The following is a 26,905-nucleotide window of genomic DNA, read 5'->3' on the forward strand; positions in this document are numbered from 1 at the left end:
TTTGATCATTTATTTATTTATTTATTTATTTTTTTTTTTTGAGGGGAACATATGAAATTTCATTCATTTGAAATTGAGTTACAACAGAGAGAACAAACTACAAACAGCTACAAGCCACCATCCTCTAAGATTACATGCTTTACAAAGCTTGGACACACACCTTTCCAAACCTGAGAAACACCTGAAATTCTAGCAGCTCTTGCAAATTCATGGTTGCTCTGTTGCCACTCCTTTTCGACAATATTGTTGTCATATTAGATGTATAGGGGTATTTGCTTAGTTTGGAGTTTTTGGCCTATTTTGATGATTTTAGAGGTATGTTCATCATTTTAGAGGTTTCAAAAATATTCATTTTAAAGGTTTTAAGGATATTTTAATTAGTTGGGTGGTTTGGGTGTATATGGGCAAACAGATGGATTGGTTTTATCTTAAAAACTAAATTACAAATTACACCGTATAATGTTGATCTCTTTTCAATTCAATTATTTCTATCTCATTTAAAAAAAAAAAAAAGTTCTTTAGCTTCCTTTTGCTTCTGATGCAGTCCAATCCACTTTGCACCATTAAATCTCACCAAAACCAACCGGAAGATTAGAAAAAATTAGACAAAAGAATGAAATTGAAAACATATTAAAGTTAAGAAAAAAAAAAAAAGATATATATATATATATATCTATAAGTATTTAATTGACAATTATTCCAATAATTGGAGGAGTAATTTGTAATTTAACTTATCTTAAATAATCGACTTGGACAAGATATAGGATAAAACTATTTTAGCAACCTAACCATTTATATCCCCAAACCCACCTATTTTCCACCACTAGCGGTTTAGAGTCTTAGACTATAATACGGTCAATTTTTTCAAATTACTATGTTTTTTTTTCTTTTATTTTTTTCATTTCAATTGATTATTGTAAACTTTATTTATTTCTAATTTTTTTAAAAACTTTTTAGGCTGTGAATTTTGTTTGCAAATCAGAGGATGAATGAAGTCTTTCTCTTTGTAGTTTGAAACTTTGAATAATTTTGCTTCAGTCTTTTGTTTAAGTCATGCAACGAAATTGTTTTGAAATGATAAGGGCGGTGCATATGAAAAGTCACGAAGTGTCACACTCACTATCTGCCCGTCTTTTAGGGCAAAACAAATGTTGACCCGTACCAAAAAGCCTAAAGTCTACGGGCCGTACGTGACCCACTACTTGTACAATTCTACATCAACCATGCGATTTCCAAAAGCCTAAAGTCTATTGCACAATTTAATGCAATGCATGAATTCTTTTCTTTAAATCATCTTAAATATTTTGTTGACAAAGTCATATAGAATTTTTATTAGTAGGATAATGAGTTAAATTATACTATCAAACGATAATTTTGGAATATAGAAAACAGGAAATGAAAACATAATAAATTGGACCCCACGTTGAAGATCAGTGCAGGCCTTGCCAATTCAGGTTTCTGCAGCTTTGACTTCCCCTTATAGCCAGGCAAGTGAAGGCCAGGGACCGTTGGAGGGGATCAAGGCCAGAACTGGAGTTGGGCCTATCAGGCCCAAAAACCAAGCCCAAAGGGTTTAAAAGTCAGACAACGATGACGAATTGGGTACCCAGGGCTGTCGAATTCTCTTCATAATTCATATCAACATTTATTGTACTTCACAAACTTTCAAACGCATAGAGGTTAATCACATTCAGTCAGCCGAAGCAATTTCCTTGCGGTTCCATCCCTTCCTTTTGATCCACACACTTGCAGTTCCAATTAATTCTCTTCACTTCGTTGAATTTTTTTAAGAGAAGCTTCAGTTTCGTTGAGTTTCTAGGAAAATGCTAGAAAATATGAGAAGTCAGGTAATCTTAAGGCCTAGTGTTCTACACTTTCATAGTGATTTCGGAAAATTATCTTATGAGACCGACTAAGCTTTCACCCTTTTTCCGTATTCTTGGGATTGTAAACAAACGTTGACCCGTACGTGACCCGCTCTTTGTACATTCACTGTGTAATTTCCAAAAGCATGGAGTCCATTTCATAAATCAACTCATCGAGAAGTTGCATTTTCTTAATTTTGAATAGCCTAACTTTTATATCATCCTAATTTCCAATTAAGCAACATTTTCTCTCCTTTTTAACTGTTATTATAGGGCCCATTTGCATTGAGGAGAGAGAGAGAGGGAAGTGAAGTGAAGGGAGGGAAGTAGAGTAGAGTTAGTTAAAAAAAGTTAATTTTAAGCAAATTTTACTTTACTCTACTCTATTCCCCATTCCTCCCCCTCAATTCAAACAGACCAATAATTTTCTTGAGCATAACAATGTCGACCTCATCCTTGCATTCCAGTCCCTGTTATTTGCCTTTCAAGGAAAAGAATAAAAGATGATTCATGGTTGTAACTTGCAATTAGATGAAAAGACTTACAATAAAATCAATCTAATAGCCTTAAGAAAGAAAAAGTTTAGGGCACTTGCATCAATTTGTACAAAATAACTTCAGGTCAAATTTTGCCGAACAAAATTTGGCTAGAAACTTGATTGTAACTAATAGTTACAACTCTATTAAATATATTTTTATTGGATGTAAATTTTGAAAAATCTACTATTGGATAACATTTCTTCTTATGTCCTTTATGCTTACAAAATTTTCAGAAAATTATAGATCAATAACTATGTCATCAATTAAATGTTTAAATTTCAAGTTTTTGTAATTGGAATTATGCATAAAAAATAAATTTATAGATTAAATAATAAATAATATCTGATTGACACGAAATTTGACATGTGTGTTAAGAATATAAAAAGCATACGATCCAATATATGATTAGATTTTGAAAATATTTAGTTATGTTAAATTTTTTAGTGAGAGTTGTAGCCATCAGTTACAAAGTGAATAGCGGTTGTGGAATGTAAAGAGAGAGAAACAATTTAAAAAATTAAAAAATTTGATATATTAATGAAATAGAGTATAGAATAGATAATTTTATGTTAATAATTTTGAAAAATTGTTAAGTAAAAATAAAAAAAAAATTATACTAAAATAAACAGAAAGCTACGCAAATGCTCTGAACTTGTTGATTACGCAATAGGCAGAGACCTTCTTCTTCATCGTTGACTAGACCATTCTATGGTTCTCCTCCTACCATGCATTTAAATCTTCCAGATGACCTCATACGGATAAAAATCTATCATATATATGCAGCGTAGATCTTTTCCTTTAATGTAAATCACCAGATAAATCTTTAGTTCTGTCATTACCATTATTTACCAGCATGGATATCAGTTACAAGATAAACTCAATCAGTAATGATCTCATGGTGCTATTTCTTCTTTTGTTTATGTATGGGTCTCCATATTTGGAGATAATCAAGCCCTGTTCGTGCAGTGAAGATCATACTAAGGTCAAATGCATCCAGACTGAAAGAGAAGCACTTCTCAGCATCAAGAAAGGGCTGACTGATCCTTCTAACAGGCTTTCTTCTTGGGTTGGTGAAGATTGCTGCCAATGGAGAGGCATAGCGTGCAACAACATATCAGGACATGTTATCAAGCTTGATCTTCGGAACCCATTTCAATCCGGCAGTTATGATTCCTCAGCATATAAGAATTCATGCCTGGGTGGTGAGATAAGTTCTTCTTTGATTAACTTGAAATATTTAAATTACTTGGATATAAGTTTGAATGATTTTGAAGGCATTCAAATTCCTGAATTTTTTGGTATGCTTGAGAATTTGATTTATCTCAATCTCTCTTTTGCATCCTTTGCCGGGGAGATTCCAAGACATCTTGGAAATTTGTCAAGCCTGACCCATCTTGACCTATATGCTGATTCATATACCTCACTCATGTGGGAGTTGAATGCCACAAATTTGGATTGGCTCTCAGGTCTATCTTCTTTGAAGTACCTTGACATGGGGCAAGTTAAACTCGGTCATACTGGAGCAGATTGGCTGCAAAAGGTTAATATGCTTCCTTCACTCTTGGAGTTGCATTTACATTCATGTGAGCTTGAAAGCCTTCCACCTTCACTTCCATTCATTAATTTTACCTCCCTTTTTGTCCTTGATTTATCTCAAAACTCCTTTAACTCTTCCATCCCTCAGTGGCTGTCTAACCTTACAAGCCTTGCAAAACTTGATCTCAGTTCGAATTCATTCCAAGGTACCATTCCAAACGATTTTGTGAGCCTAATAAATCTTGAGTACCTTGATTTGAATTTCAATGCGTTCGTCACAAGTCAAATGCCAAGCTTTTTTGGACATCTTTGTAAATTGAAAGTTTTAGATCTTTCAGGGAACAAATTTATCGGCAATATTGATGGATTTTTAGGTAATTTCTCTGCTTGCTTGAACAATAGCCTTGAGTCCCTAGATTTGAGTTATAATCAACTAGCAGGAAAAATTCCTAATTCATTAGGGACACTTGAGAGCTTGAGATACCTCAACCTGGCAGGCAACTCCTTTTGGGGTTCAATTCCAGCTTCTATTGGCAGCTTGTCATCCTTGCAACAATTGGACCTCTCTTTTAATCAAATGAATGGAAGCATTCCTGAAAGTTTTGGACAACTCTCAGAGCTGGTTGAATTGTATCTTCAAGTGAATTCTTGGGAAGGTGTCATAACAGAAGCCCAATTAATGAATCTTACAAGCCTAGAATATGTTATACTAATAAGTAACACAAACCAATCTCTAGTTTTCAATGTGACATACAACTGGGTTCCTCCTTTCAGGCTCAAACAACTTGATCTAGAGAGTTGTCTCATTGGCCCCAAATTTCCTATATGGCTTCAAGTTCAAAGTGAACTTACCTCTGTCATCCTTAAAAACACCGGAATCTGGGACACCATACCTGAGGAATGGTTCTCTAAAATATCTTCTCAAATCACTTACTTGGATCTAGCCAACAACCAAATCATGGGAAAGCTGCCGCACCAAATCGTATCTCCAAAATTAGGTGTGATTGATCTAAGTCATAACTACTTCAAGGGTCCCATTCCACTTTGGTTTACTAATGCTACCCACATATATCTTCAAAATAATTTCTTTTCAGGCCCTATTCCATCAAATATTGGCGATCTAATGCCAAGCTTGGAATATTTAGATCTTTCGGAGAACCTCCTCAATGGTACAATTCCCTTATCCATTCAAAAGATAAATAATCTTCAAGTCCTTTCACTCCGGAGCAATCAACTTTCAGGGGAGCTTCCTCGCAATTGGAATGAGACACAAGGATTGTGGGTTGTGGACATTTCAAACAATAACTTATCTGGGGAAATTCCAAGCTCAATGGGTTTATTGGGTTCCCTTGCTATATTAATGTTAAGCAACAACAATCTTCATGGAGAAATTCCTTCTTCCTTGCAAAGTTGTTCTCTTTCGAGCATTGATCTTGGAGAGAATCATTTCTCAGGGAAACTTCCGTCATGGATAGGATCAAATGTGTCATTTTTTTGGATGCTACGCCTTCGATCAAATTTATTTAGTGGAATCATCCCTCGACAATGGTGCAATCTTCCAGTTCTTCACATCCTAGATCTTGCAGAAAACAATCTTTCTGGGGACATTCCAGACTGTTTGGACAATTTGACTGCTTTGATTTATGGTAACAGCAGCACCGATTACGACATCTTATTTCGCTTCCACCAGTACTACTACATGGAGCAAACAGCAATAGTGACAAAAGGAAGACAACTTGAATATGGTAGAACTCTCCAATATGTTAATATCATTGATCTTTCAGTGAATAATTTGACAGGAGGAATTCCTAATGAAATAACAAGCCTCGTAGACTTGGGTACGCTAAACTTGTCAATGAATCACCTAACTGCAAATATTCCTGAGAATATTGGAAACCTGCGGTGGCTTGAAACACTAGATCTCTCACACAACCAACTTTCTGGATCTATTCCTGGAAGCTTGTCTTTATTAACATTCTTGGCACACTTGAACTTGTCTTATAACAACTTGACAGGAAGAATCCCATCTGGTAATCAGCTTCAAACATGATTGATGCATCCATCTACAAGGGCAACCTTTCATTGTGTGGCTCTCCCCTTCCGACCAAGTGCCAAGGAGATGATCCATCCAGTGTACCAAATTTCAGTGTAGGTGATGTGGAGGAAAATGAAGACAAATCTGAAATGTTGGGAATCTTTATTAGCATGGCAACAGGGTTTGTTGTAGGTCTTTATGGTGTTTGTGGTACTTCACTGATAAAGCAGTCATGGAGGAAGGCCTATTTTCAGTTCGTAGATCACATGAAAGATAGTGTATCCAATATTATTATATTGGGCATGATTCATTTGCGAAGGAAAATGGGCTTAAGTAGGATATAAGGGTGTTGGGAGTCTCCAGATACTCCTTTGTGAGTGAACATATTTTAATAGTTTATGCTATGTTCTATCACAAGTATGCAAAGCATGTATGCTATCACGAAAGGTCAAGGATTCTTGTTTGTTCTCTACTTCCCAAACCCCACCCCCCCTCTCTCGTGCTATTTTTTTCCCGCATTAGTTGTAATTTAGATTTTAGCCTAAAATATTTATTCATTGGAAAATGTGTGGCAAAAGAAAAATAAATACATCAAGGTCTCTCATCACATGGTGAAACTACCAAGAACAATGTCAATGGGATTATAGCTTAATAGAACCTTACCACACGGCTAATTATTAAGTACTCTCAGAGTATTATAAATACGTACTCCCTCCTTTCACATAATTATGAGTTTCAGTAATTAAATTTGAATGGTTTTAGACCCCTTAAAAACAACTAGATTGGTTAGCCTAGATTAATTAGCCAAGTTATTACTTAGTCAAATTATGCAATTCTAGGTTAAAGCAATCAAATAATCATATCAAAAGTATAAAGCAGGAGAATAATAAAAGACACAATGATATGATCACCCAAGAAACCACACGGTAAAAACCTGGGGAGGATTTGACTTACCGATCTTCAAGGCAAACCTGAATCCACTATGAAAGAATTGAAGTTCATACAAAAGGACTACAAGCTCCCCGCTTGACTTCCTAATGCTATCCACTAGTAGAACTTACTGACACGACCACGTGCAAGTTTCGAATCCACGGACTCCTTCTTTCTTGAATTCTTCAATTAGCTACAAGCACTTACGCTTGATATTCTTTAAACTTCAATGGTAGCAACCGAGTTGATCATCAAGATGTTGAAGTAATCTCTATCTCAAAAACCCTAAACTTTGTGTAAAGGAAAGCTCCTCTAGATCTCACAAGAGATTTACACAAAACAACAATGTATGAGCAACAATACAACTGGAGCAACTCTAAAAACGTGGCTAGGGTTTTTCTTTATATACCTAGGGTAAAAACAGAAAACCCAAAATGTTTAATGAGTTAGGGCTGAGTTGGAAAAACTGCAGAAAACGCATCTGGTCCATGATTCGATCGATCGAGCATTTCCTTCGATCGATTGAGCCAGACCGAAATGCCCTAATGCATCTACAGTCACTCGATTCCAACTTTACAATATTTTATCAACTTTGAGTAAGCCTAAACAAGACTAAACACATTGTTTTGATCATGGTTTGCCAACATTACACATTAGAGTTCTAAATACATAAAATCCTAAATTTTTAGAACTTAACAAACTCCCCCTTTGGCAATCTGTGACAAAACACAAACAATAAACTTAAAGTTTACAATTAAAAAGCCCTTTACAAAATAATGCTCATAAAGACTAAAATTCAAACCTAACTACTATCCATCAGTTGCAAGTGTAGACAGCAGCTCAATTGAATCAACCTGTATATTCCTGAAATACTCAACAAACGCATAAACGCATGTGTGACAGAAAATAGTATATAAACAGGTATAACATTCTTGTAAGATTCACATAACACATAATAAAGATATATATCAATGAATAACTCATAGAATATAAATCAATAAACAATGAATCCAAGGAAACAAGAATCAAATAAAAAATCATGTATATCAATCAATGTTACTCCCCCTAACATGAATATCCCAAAAAAAATGATATACAAAGTGAAGCACCTAGATACAATCTATAAAACTCCACAAGCTCCTCAAAACAAAAAAATCTCCCCCTAACTACAAAAACCCCTCTACAAGTCAAAACTCTACTCCCCCTTTTTGTGACAGAATGCCAAAGGACAATCACAATCCATCATCAAAAGGAGGTGGTGACATTAAGTAGTAGATAAAAAAATAATGAAAATATTTTTAAATTTTAAAGAATCATGGTTATAAAACTTTATCAAAAATTAGTATTTTTAAACTATTTTAATTATTTTAATGTACATTTAGTGTATCACATGTCATAGGAGAAACAATTGGTCAAATTAATTAAAAAAAATAAAGGAGAGAGTGTCCACTTAGCATGACCACAAATTATAGGATACAACTTTTATTATATAGTATATATTTTGATATTATTTAGAGATGAACTCATAATAAATAATTTTATTGCGTATATTCTGATGATATAATATACTATATAATAAATAAATATAAAATATTATTTTAATGCGATAGTTATAATAGTGGAGAAGGTTGAATCCTAAACATTTTTGTTGGAGACACTAAAAGGTGCTAATTGAAAATTTTTACATTTATGAAACAAAATCAAACTTTAGACAATATCCTACTGACAAAAGGAAAATTTCTACGTTTTTTTTTTTTAAAATTATTAATTCTTAAATCAATTGGCCTCCCCAACCTTTTATTTATAACATTAATACACGATTTTATCATGATTCATCATTTTCGTAAATAAACTTCTTTTTATATTTCCTTCTCAAAAAAATAAAAAACTTATTTTCATTTTTAACTACACATGAACTTTCTAGTTCATAATGTAGTAATATAGTATCACACTGCTTCAATAAAAATAAAAATTATATTTAAACCCTTTGTTGATTTTACAATGAAATTAATCAACTTATTAAATTAACCAATTATGTAATATTTGTTTAGAATTAACCAATTATGCACTCTCATTTGATTGTTAGTTAATTACCATGAGCATGCGTTTTCCATAAGGAAAACAATAAGCAATAAAAGAAGTAACACAAACAAAAGTACAGTGACAAAGTGGAAAATAGATAGAAAATATTTTCAAAGGAAAAACTACTATGAAAATAACTTACCCAACAAAATAATCCACTATATCAAGAAAATTTTACTATCTAGATTAAAACCTTTAATCCTAGATGAACTTACTACATAAACCTTCTACAACTCCATAAATTTTAAACTCTTCAATCAATGTATGAAAGCTTTCTAGGATAATGCATCCGTGTTCACAATTAGAACCTTTAACCAACTCCAAAAACCTCTTGAAGATTTGAACTCCTCAGCAACACTCAAATGATGATGGCTTTGTAGTTCTTTGATCTCTTCTAAACTCACGGGTACACAAGATGGAAGTTAGAATTCTCTCTCTTATTGGAAATGGGTTTTCTACCTTTCAAACCATACATGTGGAAGTCATATGTAATAGTCTTTTTGGGTTAAAAGTAATCTAACTACTTTAATTAAAACACATTAGTATAATTGATTTTGCAATTTTCGATCAATTGAGTGTCAGTGAAACGACAATCATGCTGCACTAAGCACTTTGTGGAAATTACAAAGTTCTCTTTTATTTGAATTGCATCTTGGACGCTTGATATTGTACCTAAGTAATGAAATTTACCAACACCTTAAACCTAACAAAAATTTTCATTTTCACTCTTAATGTTCCTCTTTATAATTCACCAATCGTAATCTACCACAAATTTTTTCTTCCTAAGAAAATAATCTAAATTTGAAAAAAAAAAATAAATTAATTAACATGCTAAATATTACTGTTGGTGGAATATAAAAGTGGAATACAATACATAAAATGGAAGACTTTTGTACTTTTTTACATTTAATAAAAGGGACTCACGCGTGTGGTCACTGTCTCCCAAACATTTAAACCCTACTCATGATGTATGGTGTGTGATTGCCTTGAGAAGTAGTGGGGCTTGCCACTATTCAAATCCACAACTTCTAAAATTATAGGTGTGATAGATTATGAGAGCTTCCTACCACTAACAACTCCATTAGGTAGTTAAAAGATTTTTGTATCAAATCCCGTAGAACTTTCACTTTTAATATTCTCATTATTGCATAATATTATTCAGGCTCCTAATAAATAATATTCTCATTAAGATTTACTATAGATAAATGCTACATGATCCATAGTCCATAGATTCCATACCTTAAAGTCATGATCATCCTCTCATTTCCTTCTAAAAATGTCTTACTTCACCTTCTACATCTGCCTTCTAACCTGTGCTCTCTTTCTCCAAATCACTTTTGGAGTTAACCCTCTCTTCCATTTCTGTTTAAAATCAGTTCGGAACTTCACCTCTAATAGCTCATATGAATCAAACCTAAACTATCTCTTGGATAATGTTTAATTACAACCAAACCTATCCACAGGGTTTTGGTTTCAATTCGGTGGGTTTTACTCCAAACCAAACTTATGGGCTTTCACTTTGTCGAGGTGATGTTATGTTGGTGTGGATGTGTGTTCCAAACACTTTTATAATTTTTTATTTTTTAGCCTTTGGAAATTTATGTTGGACAATAAAGAATAAAATAGCCATTAGACAATTATGAGAAAAATAGTCGTTGGGCAATAATAGGTTGGGCTTTTATGGGTGTTTAGTAACCAATGACTATAGGTTGTTTTTGTCATAAGTAGCCTATCTAATACCTATCACTACACCTTTCCCTATAAGTTTTTTCTATTACTCTATATTTCCCAAATACATAATTTCTATTCTTTCCTCTCCAACATATTTTTCTACAATATATATTTGTTCTAAGGAAAGACAATAGAGGATTGTTCTTGAACCTTCGTGAGTGGAAGTGCGTCCATTATGAAGGTTGACGCTATTGTCTAATCTTGAGGGGTTATTTGGCCAAGAGAACCAGTTGCACCGAGTTTTACTCCGAGTGGCATGAATCAACCTTTAAGGACAACGCTTTTGCTGCGTGATTCAATAACATTGTGAGATCGTTTTAAACTCTTTTTTATTTTATGTTCTTGCTAATTATTTGGGATATCAATTTTGTATCAAAACTTGTTTATTCACTAAAATATTTCCAACAATCTTAAAGGTTGACTTTCATGCTTCAAAATGGATAAACAAGTTATTGATTATGAAATTTTATGTTGTGATATGATATTATGTTTATAAAGAAAAAATGCTAGTAGTTATACTCTTAGATATAATTACTTATATCTTTTGAGGAGTTTATTTTGCTATATGGTTTATCGAAACAATTTGGTGGACTAGTATTTTAAAAGAAAAAATAAATGACGTCTATCCAAATGTGATTTTGATTCTTTAATCGAATAATATTATGTAACGTTGTCTTGAAATGTGGATATCAACTTATTGCATTTGCAATTTGTGTGATACTATATGTGTATCATATTTAATGAAATTGTTTTGTGTCTATTGAAATATGAGGAACATGAGATTGAAGAAAAATGTATGTGTTTTGAGAAATATTTTTTGGAATTCATAACAAAAATTGTTAACAATAATGTTTTTATGAGAAATGAGATAAAAACTTATTTTTTTGGCACAATTGTGAAAAGAAAAAAAATGGTGCCATAAGAATTTGGCATTCCTATTCAAGTAATCATTTATGATCATGTGAAAAAGAAATTGTGAATGATTAAACATTTTTATTATACAATTGTGGTATAATGATGTCAAATTTTACAAAATATTGAGTGTCTTATTCTTGTGAAATTATGGGCATTCTTAAGAGTGGTTTCTAGTAGCCAGAGGCTATTGGCTCTCTTGACACAGATATATGAAATGAGAAATTATGGAAAATAATTAAAAATTTCTTTATAAAAAAAAATGATCCAACTAGTATTTTGAGCTAGTGTATAAGATTTAGTGGGAATATATATATTCCTTTTATCCACCAAGTGCAAGAGTGATATTGAAAAAAATATACATACATATTTTTATTGGCTATATGTGTTGTTTTGAGATGGCGGGCAAGTTTTTGTAAATTTGAAATAAAAAGACCTTGCAAATCCGTAACAAGAGAAACCCAACTCCTTGGTATAGTACATAGTAATTTGGGTGATTTAACATACCCAATGACTAGAGATGGTAAGAGTTTTTATGTAATCTTTGTTGATGACCATTCTTTTTTTACTTAGCTTTGTTTATTAAGAATCAAAGATGAGGTTTTGAAAATTTTTATAAAATATAAAAAATAAAGTTGAGAATGGCGTAAGCTTAACTTGGTATACCTCAAATTATGTGGGTGGTTGGCTAAGATGTTACCCAAATCTAAAAGGAGAATACCTCAAAGTGTGGGGATACTTGCCTAAAGTCATGCTACATGAACCTAAAAGGAGGAAACTTGATTCTTAAATATATGATTATGTGTTTATTGGTTATGTTTGCTATAATTCATGATATAGAATTATTTTTATCAATAGTGATGTATTTAGAATTTAAAAATATTGTTGAATCTTAAAAATTCTTTCTTTAAGTATGAGTTTCCTTTGAAAGATAAGGAAAATATGTTTCATGAACCTGTTGATACTTGTTTTTGAAGGCCCTGAACCTAATGAAATTTATAGATAATAGTCCACATTTGCAACGCCCCAGGGAGAGGGGGGGGGGGGTGGTTTGTAAATCACATATAAATAAGCTAAAGGGTGATTGAGCTAGTTGCTATGCAACGTGAAAGCAAGGTCCGCCATAGGCCTATGCCACTTAGGCCATCGCCTAGGGCCCCCTGCTAGGGAATGACCCCCAAAGAATTGAGTAATGCTAGAGATAATACAACTTTAAATGCATGGAGCTTACAAATATGTGTAATTAATTACAAGAAATAATTCATATCAGAAAATGTTAGAAATACTATAAATTATGATATTAAACAACTAGTTAAATATTATTTGAATAATAATTAACAATAAAATTATATGTGTACTTCAGATCTTTGAATATCCCCATAAATAATTTGACGGAAAAAATATTTTATTAAAAAATGAAGCATAACAATAATAATAATTGTTAGGTTTTGAGTTTGTAATGTTGGCAAACCATAACAAAAAGTAAGTATTATTGAGTTAGAATGGTGTACTTTCAAGTCCAAGACAAAAACTCAAGTTTAGGATGAAAAAAAGTAAGTTGCAATTTGGTCCTCTCGATTGCTATTCAATTCCTGTTCAATTGTTGTTCGATTTCTCTCAATTGGTCAGAAGTCGCATATCAGCAAAAAATCAACAAACGTAAAAAGCCCCTAACTTGTCTGTTTGATCCCCAATAATCACAATCCGTTTTCTGTAGTATTTAAATGACATTATAAGCTAACCCTAGAAAGGGTTTTTAGAGAGAAAGAAGTGCATCGTGTGCCTCCAATTGTAGATCTAGGGTTTTTGTACCCAAAGCTCTCTAAAGTCTTCTACTAGCAATATTTCTTATAAAATCTCAAGATCCAATGTTGTAGAAGTTGCTACTACAAGATCATTACTGATGGTGATCTGAAATCCTTGAGTGAGATTTCAAAGTCACAAGCAATGAAGCTTGTGTTGGTGTAAATCCAAGAAGAGAATGAGTTCATGGATTCAGAGCTTGCATGTGGTCGTGTCAATAAGTTACTACATAAGGTAGCAATAGATTTAGTGTTAAATCTGATTGTAAAAGCTTTGATTATCTTATAGTGGATTTACTTTACCTTGAAATAGCTAGGTCAAATCCTCTCCGGGTTTTTACCTTGAAATGATTCGTTTCATTGGTTTTCCAGGTCATTATATTGTGTGTTGTTTACTTTTCCGCATCTTTTCATGATATGATTCATTTGTGTTTAACTTAGATCTGAAAATTAATCTAAGTAATTACTTGGTAATGCAATAGGTTAAACAATTTGTTTTAAGGGGCCTAAACGAACTTTTAATAATAATAATTAAAAAACACTAAAAATGTAAAAATAAAAAAATAAATTTCAATGTTTATGCTACAAATGATTTTGTCTTTTTCTAGGAGAGCCACACATCATAGGCTAGTCGACCATTCTTGGGGGCCAAACTTTAAATATTTATATAAATTTATTTGTTATAAAATAAATAAAATTTCCAAGAGGGGTTTAGCCTATTTTTATCATAGGCTAGTAGGGGGGAAAATGGATAAATACCACTTATTTTTAAAGTACGTAACAAAACATAGACCTTTTCAAACTTTGTAGTAAGATACCCCAATTTTGAAATTCAATTTTAACAAAATCGAGTTCTATGTAAAACTTAATATCCTCAAAATTAAGCTCAATGTGTACTCTTAAGTAGAACTTAACATTAGCAATATCAAGTTTCACTTAAATTTTCAAAAAACACTACAACAAAATATAGTTTTAGCGACGAAACTTAGTGAGGAAATATTTTTTCGTCAATAAAATTACAGATTTAGCGACGAAATATGGATTTCGTCAGTAATAATGAAAAAAAAATATAACATTTAGCGACGAAAAGTAATTTTCGTCGCTATTGTTGATTTGAAACAAGGGCACCAATAGGGAAAAACTAGGCGCGTACTTAATTAATCTATAGGGACAAAATATTTCAACGCTAAAAGTTGAGATTTTTAGTGACGAAATATTTCGTTGCTATAGATGTCGCTTTGAACAGTATTAGCGACGAAACTCATTTCGTCACCAAAGGTAACCAATAGTGACGAAACCAAATCGTCACCAAAAGTCCAATGCATATAAACTGGCAGCTTTAGCAACGAAATCATAAATCGCAACAAAAAAGTTAGAAACAATGACAAAATAAATTTTGTCACTAAAGAGTACAGCTTATACAGGTTAAATTTCAGCAAAAAAAAAAAAAAAAATTTCCCACAAAAAATTTCATTTCTCCCACCCACTCACTTAAAAATTTCCCATCGCTCCCTCTCTCATTATCACTCACTCCCTAACACAAACACAAACTGAAATACAAACATAAACACACACATCCCTCTATCTCTCTCTCTCTCTCTCTATCAAATCTCTCCTCCCTCTTGGTCTCTTGGTTAGCTTCTACTAGATTTTCAGTCATCAAACTCTTATCCATGGTTTGACTTCTCCTAACATGAATCTAAGGTAACATCTCCATGACCCACCTTCTAATATTTTTGGATTTTTATCCTATATTGTTAGGATCGCTCTTTATGTTGTGGGTTTTGTTTTAGAAGTAGTTTGATATGTTTTTTGGTACATTTAAAATCTCATTGGAGGTTTTTAATTTAATGGAGTGAAATGAATTTTGTTGTTTGGCAACTATGTGAGTTGGGTTCTTAAGAAATCATTTGGGTTTTTTATTTATATGGAAAATTGGGTTAATTTTAGAAAAAGGGTTTCCTTGCATTTTGAAATGTTTTTGGCATATGTGGTTGTGATCGTGGTGTTAAATATAAATTTGTACAAGTAATATGAGCATGTGTCTTTTGCTTACCAAGTGTTTGACAAATTGCCTATATAAGTTACAAAATAGATTTTGTTGTTTGGCAACCATTTGAGTTGGGTTTCTTGAGAAATCATTTGAGTTTTGATTTATATGGGAGATTGGGTTAATTTTAGAAAAAGGGTTTCCTTACATTTTGAAATGTTTTTGGCATGTGTGATTGTGATTGTGGTGTTAAATATAAATTTGTGCAAGTAATATGAGCATGTGTCTTTGATTGAATTATGAAGTAAATGATTTAGTTCTAGCAAATATGTTGTAATTGAATTATGCAATGTGAGGTTGACAGCCAAATTGGGTTTGATGTGTCTTGGATGAACATATATATATATATAGAGAGAGATACATACAAATATACATATATATATATATATAAAATATATATACATATATGTATATATACACACACAAGTATTCAGTAGAGATGTTTCTTATAACAAGTAATTTGGCATCATCATCTTCTTTTAGCCCTTAGTATTTTATGTTATTGTATGTTATAAAATATCTAGTATTATTGTATGTGTTAGAAACAATTTGTATGGATGGATTAAATAGAATACTTGTTTTATTTTTACATTTGGAATGTATGGATCATTTTCTTATAAATGTGTAGTTGACATAAATTTGCTATTCAAGTATGAGGAGTTAATAATGTAATGACATGTTACATATAGGAAAATAATGAAAACAAATAAGTAGCTTTTGTGATGAATTTTTCCATCACATTTAGCTACATTTAGTGACGAAATTTTTCATTGCTAAATGTAACTAAATTTATAAAAAACACTTTCAACGACGAAAATTTTTGTTGCTAAATATAGCTGAATTTTTTAGACAATAGTTTTAGTGACAAAAATATTTGTCGCTATAAGTACCCAAATATTCTTTAAAATAGTTTTAGTGATAAAAATATTTCGTCACTAAATATTATCTAATAAAATAAGGTACATGTAGCAACGAAATACTTCCGTTGCTAAATAGTATTTTTTTTACAAGGAAAACATTTAGCGACAAAATAATTTCATCACCAAAAGTGTTTTTATTTTAAAACAACTCGGATCTTTAGTGACAAAATTTGTTCAAAGTTTTCTCTGCTAATACTTTTAGCGACGAAATGAATTTCTTCACTAAAAAGAAGAATTCATCACTAAAGATACTACGTGATGAAATATTGGACTTTTAGTGACGAAAATTTTTGTCGCTAAAAATACATTTTGTTGTAGTGAAAAAAAAAAAAATAATTGGAAAAGTATGCTTAGAATTAGAAACTGCTCCACCTGGAACTCGATTTTATTAAAATCGAGTTCTAAAAATAGGATTATTTGCAAGATATTTTGGAAAGCGGGGTGCGTTGCTACATACTTCAAAAAATAAATGGCCTTTAGTCATTTTCCTCCTAGTTGGGGTCCTAATCTAGATTAGTCTCTGTCTTTCACTTATATTTAAATAATGCAGTATAGTTGTAGAACTAAATTCTTTGAAATGGAAAAAACTAAAATAAGTCTAATAGGCTTGTAGCTCAATGACATTAATTGATATCTTTTACAAGGAGAAGTACTATAGGTCAAATACCACTTTCCTAGCTTGTTGTAGTAACTGAATTATAAAAAGTATAAATAAATTAAGTCACAAATAAAAACAAACTACTTGTCCAAACGTTAACTTCATTTTAAACAAACTTTAAACGTCAATCAAAATCTAGTGTAAAATTATATATTTATTTATTTTGCAACGGGCCGGTATACACTTTTCATGCATAAAATTTGGTCCTTTTCAATGGATAAATCATAGATGGAATTATAAAATGGGTTTTGTTAATGTATGTTCTTAGAATATACATTAATCATCCATTTTAGAAAATTTATTACGAAAAATTTAAAAAGTTGTCAAAAAATTAGTTAATTTTTAATTTTCACATAAAAAGCTTCTTAAAATGGTTTATTAATGTATGTCGTAAAGGCATACGTGAGTAAAACCCTTATAAAATTTATATTTTCTTAAATTTTCATGTATAAAAATAAAGATTTTAGATTAAATATGAGACAAAAATCAACGTCTAAGACAAAGTATATTTACCTTTTAATTTTGTTCTTTAATGCTTAAAACACAATTAGGCTTGACAACTTCTTTTATATAAACTATATCTTTTATTACCATACATGACATCCTCAGTTGTGATTTTCTTAAGTACGCCTTTTTCAATCTCATAATTACAACAGCTTTTATAATTTGTATATATTAAGATGATTCAGAAAGTTAGTTATTATTTTTTTTTTCCTGTAAAAAATGCTCTTAAATTAATTAACCAACATCTTAAAAATAATTGGATTAAAATAGTATATTGGAAAAAGAAAATTAGTTATTTCTTTTTTTACTGTAAAAAATACCTTTACCTAAAACTTAAAAATAGAGTAAAAATAGTAAATTGACAAAAATAATAAATTGTTACTTCTATGTTGAAATGTCTTTCTGCTTCTAATAAACTTCTACTTTTACGTTGATTTAAATTCCTACTTCTACTTACTAATTCCCTACAAAATAGGATTACTCTTTTGTTAGTTTTAAAACTCCTTCAATCTACAAAACTCACCCCACGTATTCTTTTTTTTTTTTTTTTTACTTTATTACGATGTATTTGTTTTTTTTTGTCCTCCTTTTTTTTCAATTTTTTTTTTTATTTTACTTTATTACGATGTATTTGTTTTTTTTTGTCCTCCTTTTTTTTCAATTTTTTTTTTTTAAATTTCATTACACCCTTAGAATTTTTTTTTTATTGGAAAAAGTAGAAATAATCTCAAATTATACTAAATAAAAATTATTAATATTTACCCAAAAAATAAAAGAATCTCTCTCAGAGACTAGTAATGTTTTAAAACTATCCTTTTTAATATTTAGGTGATTTTTTCACCTACTAAGTTTCGTAGCAATCCAATATATTTTTAGGGTTGACGAAGTGCACTTTCAACGTTCTGGATAATTAGTTTATTTTTAGTGCATTTTGAGCTTCCCCATTTTTGACTTTTACAATTAACGCAGCAAATTTTGACAATTTCTTGTCAACTTGAACAGTAGTAAGAAGAAATAGTAAGCACGAGATTTACTATAAATAACAGCTGCATGGACCAAAGTTTAAACCCATCAATCATCCTCTCATTTCCTTTTGACAATGTCTTCCTCACACTTCACCTTCTCCATCTACCTTTTAACCTTTGCTCTCTTTCTCCAAACCATTTTTGGAGCTAGCCCTCTCTTCCATTTCTGTTCAAGCTCTGAGAACTTCACCACCAATGACCCATATGGATCAAACCTAAAAAAGCTCTTGGGTAACCTTTACTATCAAACCCCTCTCCTGGGCTTTGGTCTTGGTTCAGTGGGTTCGTATCCATACCAAACTAATGGACTTGCTCTTTGTCGTGGTGATGTTGCAACCACAGACTGCAAGACCTGTGTCAATGAGGCTAGAAATGAAATTCACAAACTTTGCCCATACAATAAAGGTGCCATTATATGGTACGATAATTGTCTTGTGAAGCACTTGAACAAGGATTTCTTTGGCCAAATTGATAATCAAAACAAGTTCTACATGTACAACTTGAGAAATGTTAGTGAGCCGACAACATTTAACGAGAAGACAAGAAAGTTGTTGAGCCTCCTAGCCAAAGAAGCATCTGTTACACCAAAACTTTATGCAGTTGGAGAGCTAGAGCTTGGAGAATCAAAGAAGCTTTATGGTTTGGCCCAATGCACTAGGGATCTTTCTAACAGTGACTGCTTCAAGTGTCTTGATGGTGTAATTGGTGAACTTCCCCGATGTTGTGATGGGAAAGAAGGAGGAAGAGTTGTTGGTGGGAGTTGTAACATAAGATACGAGATTTACCCATTTGTCAATTCTTAGATTATGTATGTTCTAGGGTTTAGAACTACCCATATGTCGTAACATAAAATAAAGTGTTCGTAGGAACACCCTTATGATGATTCTCCATTATGGAAGAATGCAGAAATAAAACCTGCTTTGTATTTGTTGGATGGTTCAACTTTCAACCATCCTCGTATGTTGTTAAATAAGTTTTCTTTTTGTGATTGTTATGGATAAATGACAAATTTTGCATCCTTGAATAGACAAGTAGGATGTATGACTTCAATAAACTTAACAGAAAGTCTAATACCACAATAAATTTTAAACAAATTTTACAAATATTGAGGTGGCATTGGAATAAAAGAAAAGTAATGTTAATAGTGGTCTTACTTGAAAATGATGTATACATTAATCACAATTTATTACTTTAATAATTATAAAATTTATTGTATTTGTAACATTGCTAAAAACTTAAAACAATAACTATATAAAAATTTTAAATAATTTAACTTATCTCTAGTACTTTTATTTATTGGAAATAATACGGACATAACATATGTCAAAAAATGATCACATGTCAACCTCGTATCCTACACTAAAAAGAATTCTTATCCATTTTAAAACAATAATGTAGTACTACATTTTTGGGTTGCCAATTTCTTATGTGGCAAAAAATAAAATAAAATAACAAATAACAATAATAATTATAATAAAAAAAAAAAAAAAAAAAAAAAAAGAGAGAATGAGAGAGAAGGCTGCTAACTGCTCTATATTAATTTTGTGTGTATATATATATATATATTTATATTTATATTTTTTATTCTGCTTCTCTTCTAATACATCTCTTGTGTAATAATTAACAAGAAATTTTTTTATTTAAACTAACTCTCTCACAATTACGTATCTATTTTTGCTACTAGTATCGATTTTTGCTACTACTGTCATATCTGTTTATGTTTCTTTTCCTTTTTTGATAAAGCTACCCGAATCCCAGGTAGCGATCGATGAGACAATACATATGATTCCTCTTTTTATATAAAAAATAAATAAAGTTTTTGAGAAACAACAGGTGTGTCATTGGATTTTTAGTGTGGTAGAAAGAAAGAATTTTAGAGAGAGAGGGAGAGAGATTCAGAAAAAAAAAAAATCTTTTTTTATTTTAATGGTCAAACACACAAACCATAACCTTTTCTATTTCTTTTTCTTTTTTAAATTATGGTCAAACCATAACTGGTAGACGAAAACCAAGAAGCTGGATTAGAAAAAACAAATTTATTATCTTTTTCTAGAACATGTGACCAAACAAGACAGTGATGATTATATATAAAATTATAAATGCAAAATCGCCTAAGAAATTACTGTGCCGCAACACCAAACATTCATCTTTTTTACATTGAACAGATGTAATCACGGCAAGTTGGATGGTTCGCTGTAGTAGTTGCTTTTCCCTTTTGTCGTGGTGATGTTGCAACCACAGACTGCAAGACTTGTGCCAATGAGGCTAGCAATGAAATTCACAGACTTTGCCCATATAATAAAGGTGCCATAATATGGTACGACAATTGTCTTGTGAAGTACTTGAACAAGGATTTCTTTGGCCAAATTGATAATCAAAACAAGTTCTACATGTATAACTTGAGAAATGTTAGTGAGCCAACAACATTAAACGGTAAGACAAGGGAGCTGTTGAGCCTCCTAGCCAAAAAAGCATCTGTTACTCCAAAACTGTATGCAGTTGGAGAGCTAGAGCTTGGAGAATCAAAGAAGCTCTATGGTTTGATCCAATGCACTAGGGATCTTTCTAACAGTGACTGCTTCAAGTGTCTTGATGGTGCAATTGGTGAACTTCCTCGTTGTTGTGATGGGAAAGGAGGAAAAGTTGACGTTGGTAGGAGTTGTAACATAAGATATGAGATTTACCCTTTTGTCAGTGCTCAGATTATGTATGTTCTTGGGTTCAATGCCATCCATATGTCATAACAAAAAATGAAGTGTTTGTATGAACACTCTTATGATGATTCTTCATTTTGGAAGAATGCAGAATTAGTACCATCTTTGTATTTGTTGGATGTCTCAACTTTCAACCATCCTTATATGTTAAAAGGATTTTTTTTTTTTTTATTTTTTTTTTTTTTTTTTTTTTTTTTTTTTTTTTTTTTTTTTTTACAATTGTTGTGGATATAAAATGACAAATTTTGAATCCCTAAATGGACAAGTAGGGTGGGTGACTTTGAAAACTTAATAGAAAATCTAATAGCACAATAAATTTTCAACAAATTTTACGACTATTAAAGTGGCAGATTGTAATTGATATAAAATAAAACTGATATTAATGGTGGTCCTATGTAAAAACGATATATATACTAATCATAGTATATGATTACCTCAACTATTGTAAAAATTTAATTGTAACATTGCTGAAAACTAAAACCATAATGATATAAAAATTTTAAATGATTTGGCTTGCCTTCAATGCTTTTATTTATTGGAGATGATACGAGCATAACATGTATCATAAAATGATCATGTATCAATTTTATGTCCTATCAAGTACATAAGAGCACTAGAAGTAGTCTTACCCATTTTAAAACAATAATGTAATACCACATTTCTTCGTTGCAAATTTTCTATTATGTGCATGCTTCAATAAAATAAATAAATAACAATAACAATAATGGAAAAGAAAAAGAAATAAAGAGAAGACTGCTAAATGCACTACATTGATTGTGCATATTTTTATCCTCTTTCTCTTGTAATGCATCTCTTTTGTAATAATTAGCATGAAAATTTTCTAGTTTAACTAACTCTCACACATTTACCTACCTCTTTTTGCTAGTAGTATCATTTTTGTTTTTGTTCCTTTTCTTTTTGTTTGACAAAGCTACCCAAATCCCAAGTAGCGATGAGACAATACAAATGATTCATCTTTTAAAAAAAAAAAAAAATTATTGAGAAACAACAGGATTTTGTCATTGATTTTTTAGTGTGGTAGAAAGAAAGAATTTGAGAGAGAGAGAGAGAGAGAGAGAGAGAGAGAGAGAGAGTCAGGAAAACAAACCCTTTTTATTATGGTCAAACAATATGTTGGATTATTTCTATAAAATTATTTCAATAATCTCCCACTTATTTTATAAAATTATGGGTACATAATATTTTGGGTTAAGATAGACTAATATTTATATGGCTTAAATCCTCATTAGTGTTTCAACAATGTAATTCCAAAGTCAATAGTGAACAATGTCTTGAACTGTGACTTTTTGCGCAAAAACAAGACATTGCATCACATACATAATATCCAAGTATTCTTCCATGAGTTTCTAAGCCAGCACATTACAACCTTGTGCTTAATCCCAGCAATCATGAGCAATTTAGAGAATTAGCCCTATTCTCAAAGGAAACGGCCCCACTTCCATCCTCACTTAGGTGTGTCTATCAAGGATGCTCTCATAACTCTAACATTTTACTCATAAGAGCTATAAATCACATTATGAGTTTTTAATAGAAAAATTCATCTTACATAACATTAGAGATAATGCACTTACATCATAGGGAGGAACAAGAGTACTTGCACTCAAATTTAAATTTAGTGCATGTTATACAAACTACTCTATGATTCGTTCTTTCCTTTGAACCTAGTCCTTGGGATCTCCAGTCCTTAGGTAGGATATATATTCTCATAGGTAATTTAACTTTTTTGGGCTTTATTCACATCCCCCTAATCAATGTTCATCTTGACCTTCGACTACGTAGAGATTTCATCATTTTCATTTATATAAACATTCCAAAGTCTAGGGAAACAACACTTTTGTGGGGCCCGTAGGCCTGGTAGCCTGGGCCCATCTTGCATTTGGCCTAAGGCCCATGCCGAGGAGGGATGATCGTCCGAGGCTGGTGTATGAAGACCTAAACTTTTTTGGACCCCGCCGAGGACATCCCTGTCCTCGGCGTACCGAGGCTAATTTCAGGTGGGGGACAGGCCCAGAACAGGTTGTCACCTCCACACTAAATGCACTCATCTAACCCCCCCTAGTCGCATTAATAGGGATACAACCCCTTGACAGGGTAAGATTGATGATGGTGAACCACCCAAGCACTGATAAGGCCTCTGATGGGACGGAAGATCAGAGGGAAGGCAAATAGATGATCAACAGAAGGAAGAATGAGAGAGGAGGAGGAGGACTATATAAGGAGGGCGAGCAAAGCAGTTCGGGGGGAGAGAGGGAGAAGGAACCTCCTCGAACAAGTGCCGAGGAGCCACCCTTAGTTGTAAATTGGGTTCACTCCCCTTCAATGGTGAAAAGTGGCTTGGGTTCCGTTGCTAGTCTATTAGGGCCTAACCCTTCGTCCCACTCTCTAGAAATGTATTGTTAGGGAACCTTTCTAAACTAAGTCCCTACAATTGGCGCCGTCTATGGGGAGGATTAGTGCACTAGCAGGCGCAACGGGCGATCATTCCTAAGTAGCTATTTTACAAAAGGTTGGTAGCGACGCATCAAAAAAAAAAAACATTAAAAAAAAAAAAAAACATTGCAGAAAAGTAGAAGATTCAACAGAAAAGAAAAGGAACGTCATATTATTTTATTAAACGGAAAGTACAAGATACAAACAGAGGCTCAGGCAGGCTTGTTTTAAAGCTAATTTTACAAGCTAATTCTACAAACAGAGGCCCAGGTGGACCTGTTTTAAAACTAGCTAGAGGGAATGGGGCTGAGGCTAGCATGCTTCAAGGCCACCAACAACTCCTTGTCCGGTGCGGCGGAGCTGGAACAAAGAGAGGAGCCGACGCAGGGGCACCGGGAAGCCCTCCCCCATGATGTTCCCTTGATTCTCTCCAATCCTCACGAGCGTTGGCCGTTGGAGACGGCAACACTCGAGCACCAGCCATGACGTGATTTTGCGCGTCTCCTCCGGCAGGGGTGCGCCCCGGGGAGGAGCGTTAGGTACTTCAGGGACATCCCTCCTGGCCACCACACATGGCACTATCAGGGTTACGCCTAGGCTCTGCCGCGCCGGAAGTATGGTGGGGGCTGCGGTCACAACGGCTCTTGGCCGGGGTGGTAGGACCTTTGGCCTGTGTGTCCTCACACCCACCCAGGGCCACCCCATATCTCCCAACTCCGGTCACAATCCTGGCAGGGTTATTGAAGGGGCTCAGAGAGCTGAAGGGATGTGTTTCTAGTTGTGTTGGAAAGTTCATGGAGTGTGGAGAAATGTTTCTCCCAGAAAGCCTTATATAGAGGATGAAGACTGGTGAGAATTAATCCACACAAAGTTCGAAAAGAGAATTATCAGCGGTACTAATCACGAGGATACCAAATCCCAAAGGAGGCCGTAGACCGCTGGATTTGCATCAATTCACGAGGATATTAATGAAGGCGTGTCTCACGCATCGAGGCGTCAAGCGCAGAGCACAAACGGCCAAGGAACGCCTCGTAAGTGAAGAAGATGGGAACTTGAATTGAAGGAGAGGTCAATGCCACATGTAAGATCAGAGTCCAAACCACCCCTGCCCAAAACACCGTAGAGTTAATAGTCCGACCCGAGGAGGAACCGTTTTCAATAAAACGGTCCGAGGACAAACCCCTTCATACAGAAGAATGGAAGTATTAGACAGAACTAAGACATTGCATGGTCCTCGGACTCAAGCCTATGGGGAAACTAACTACTCGGCTATACTTGGGTACTAGACAGAACCAAGGTATTGCATGGTCCAAGGACTCAAACCTATGGGAAAACTAGATACTTACAGAAGAATGGAAGTGTTAGACAGAACCAAGGCATTGCATGGTCTTCGGACTCAAGCCTATGGGGAAACTAACTACTCGGCTATACCTGAGTACTAGACAGAACCAAGGTATGGCATGGTCCAAGGACTCAAACCTATGGGGAAACTAAATACTTACAGAAGAATGGAAGTGTTAGACAAAACCAAGGCATTGCATGGTCCTTGGACTCAAGTTTATAGGGAAACTAACTACTCGGTTATACCTGGGTACTAGACAGAACCAAGGTATTGCATGGTCCAAGGACTCAAACCTATGGGGAAACTAGATACTTACAGAAGAATGGAAGTGTTAGACAGAACCAAGGCATTGCATGGTCCTCGGACTCAAGCCTATGGGGAAACTAACTACTCGGCTATACCTGGGTACTAGACAGAACCAAGGTATTGCATGGTCCAAGGACTCAAACCTATGGGGAAACTAGATACTTACAAAAGAATGGAAGTGTTAGACAGAACCAAGGCATTGCATGGTCCTTGGACTCAAGCCTATGGGGAAACTAACTACTCGGCTATACCTGGGTACTAGACGGAACCAAGGTATTGCATGGTCCAAGGACTCAAACTCATGGGGAAACTAACTATTTACAGAGGAACTGAAGCGTTAGCTAGAATCGAATTGTGATGCGATCCTCGAATTCATGCCTGAAGGATAGCTGATGGCCTCATGAGACCAAATCCAGAACGGAACCAAAGTATTGAGTAAAATATTAAAGTACGGCAAGAAAAAGGAAGCATCAATAATTAGAAGCAAAATAGTGAATATTCATTTCAAATAGAAAGTATATAGTTTCGTTACAATGCCCCTGAGGCAAGAAGCAAAATGGAATGAAAAAGAAAGTAAATAACAGTGTCCTATGCCATATGCCATTTCCCTCCAATTCAGTAAGAAAATTGTCTTAAGAAGGCTCGTCAAAGGGCTTCAACCAACACCTAAGGACCTTGTCTCGGAGGGGCTACTTCAGAGGGCCCTTCCACGGTAGGGGTAATCGGAGGAACCGTGAGTGTGGCTGGGGGGCTAGTAGGAAGCCTTACCACCTCTTGGGGCACTTCTTGACCCTCGGTTCTAGCTCCCTCCAACGCTCTATGGGGCTCGGCCCCCTCAAAAGGTCTGTCAGCTGCAAATGTGTCCTCAGCGGCTCCATTATGACTTTCACTTACCGCTAGTAATGCAGACCCCTCCTCGGAAGCAACAGGAACAATCTCGCAAATCGCGGAAGGGCAAAATACTCTCTCCGCCCTCCTAAGGTCAGACGTGACATCAACCCTCGCTTAGTTGAGGGCTTCGTGCCAGGTCTCAGAACAGAAGCGCCCGCACACTACAGGAATTTGAGCTTTGAGGGGGGCTTCAGTCTTAGCCACCCCCCCTGGGCAAAAGCCTCCTCTTCCGCCTGTCCTGTGGAGCGCTCAGCGTCTATTCTCGTAAACACCGCCTCGTCTTTGGCCCTCACAGCCTCGTCCCTGGCATATTCGGCAATACCCCTTGTGCTGACTGCCTCGACCAACTTGTTCTTCAGGTCGGCGATATCCTCTTTGGCAGTTCGTAGGTGGCCCTCGACATCCTGCCACCGCTTGGTCTGATCCTCGGCCTGCTTCGTAGCCAGGGTTAGGTCAGGGGCCGCACTATCTCTGGCCTTTGTCATCTCCTCCAGATTTTCGATCGCCTCTTTTTTAGATCTGCCTCAGATCTCTTAATGGTCCTCGCAACCTTCAAGAACTTGTCACGCTCCTGCGCTAAAGCGTTACCTCAGCAAAAGCCTCCTCGTCCAG

At 34.0% G+C, this 26,905-nt stretch overlaps 3 protein-coding genes across 3 annotated transcripts; all 3 read left to right on the plus strand.

The window, feature by feature from the left end:
• The first annotated feature begins 3,135 nt into the window (after nucleotides 1-3,135).
• Nucleotides 3,136-6,480, plus strand: LOC112040693 (receptor-like protein EIX2). Its single transcript, XM_024073584.2, is given in 2 exon segments — nucleotides 3,136-5,978; nucleotides 5,981-6,480. Coding segments are annotated over 2 exon segments (3,060 nt in total). The 5' UTR covers nucleotides 3,136-3,257; the 3' UTR covers nucleotides 6,320-6,480.
• A 12,166-nt stretch (nucleotides 6,481-18,646) lies between these two features.
• Nucleotides 18,647-19,523, plus strand: LOC112038927 (antimicrobial ginkbilobin-2-like protein). Its single transcript, XM_024071766.2, has one exon. The coding sequence runs from the start codon at nucleotides 18,664-18,666 to the stop codon at nucleotides 19,390-19,392; it is 729 nt and encodes a 242-aa protein (XP_023927534.2). The 5' UTR covers nucleotides 18,647-18,663; the 3' UTR covers nucleotides 19,393-19,523.
• A 67-nt stretch (nucleotides 19,524-19,590) lies between these two features.
• Nucleotides 19,591-21,333, plus strand: LOC111997277 (antimicrobial ginkbilobin-2-like protein). Its single transcript, XM_065772703.1, has 2 exons — nucleotides 19,591-19,627; nucleotides 20,771-21,333. Exons 1-2 carry the CDS (start codon nucleotides 19,591-19,593, stop codon nucleotides 21,331-21,333), a joined length of 600 nt encoding a protein of 199 aa, XP_065628775.1.
• Nucleotides 21,334-26,905: the final 5,572 nt, after the last annotated feature.

Source organism: Quercus suber, unplaced genomic scaffold (genome assembly GCF_002906115.3).
Source record: "Quercus suber isolate HL8 unplaced genomic scaffold, Cork oak 2.0 scaffold_62, whole genome shotgun sequence".
NCBI classification, from domain to species: domain Eukaryota; kingdom Viridiplantae; phylum Streptophyta; class Magnoliopsida; order Fagales; family Fagaceae; genus Quercus; species Quercus suber.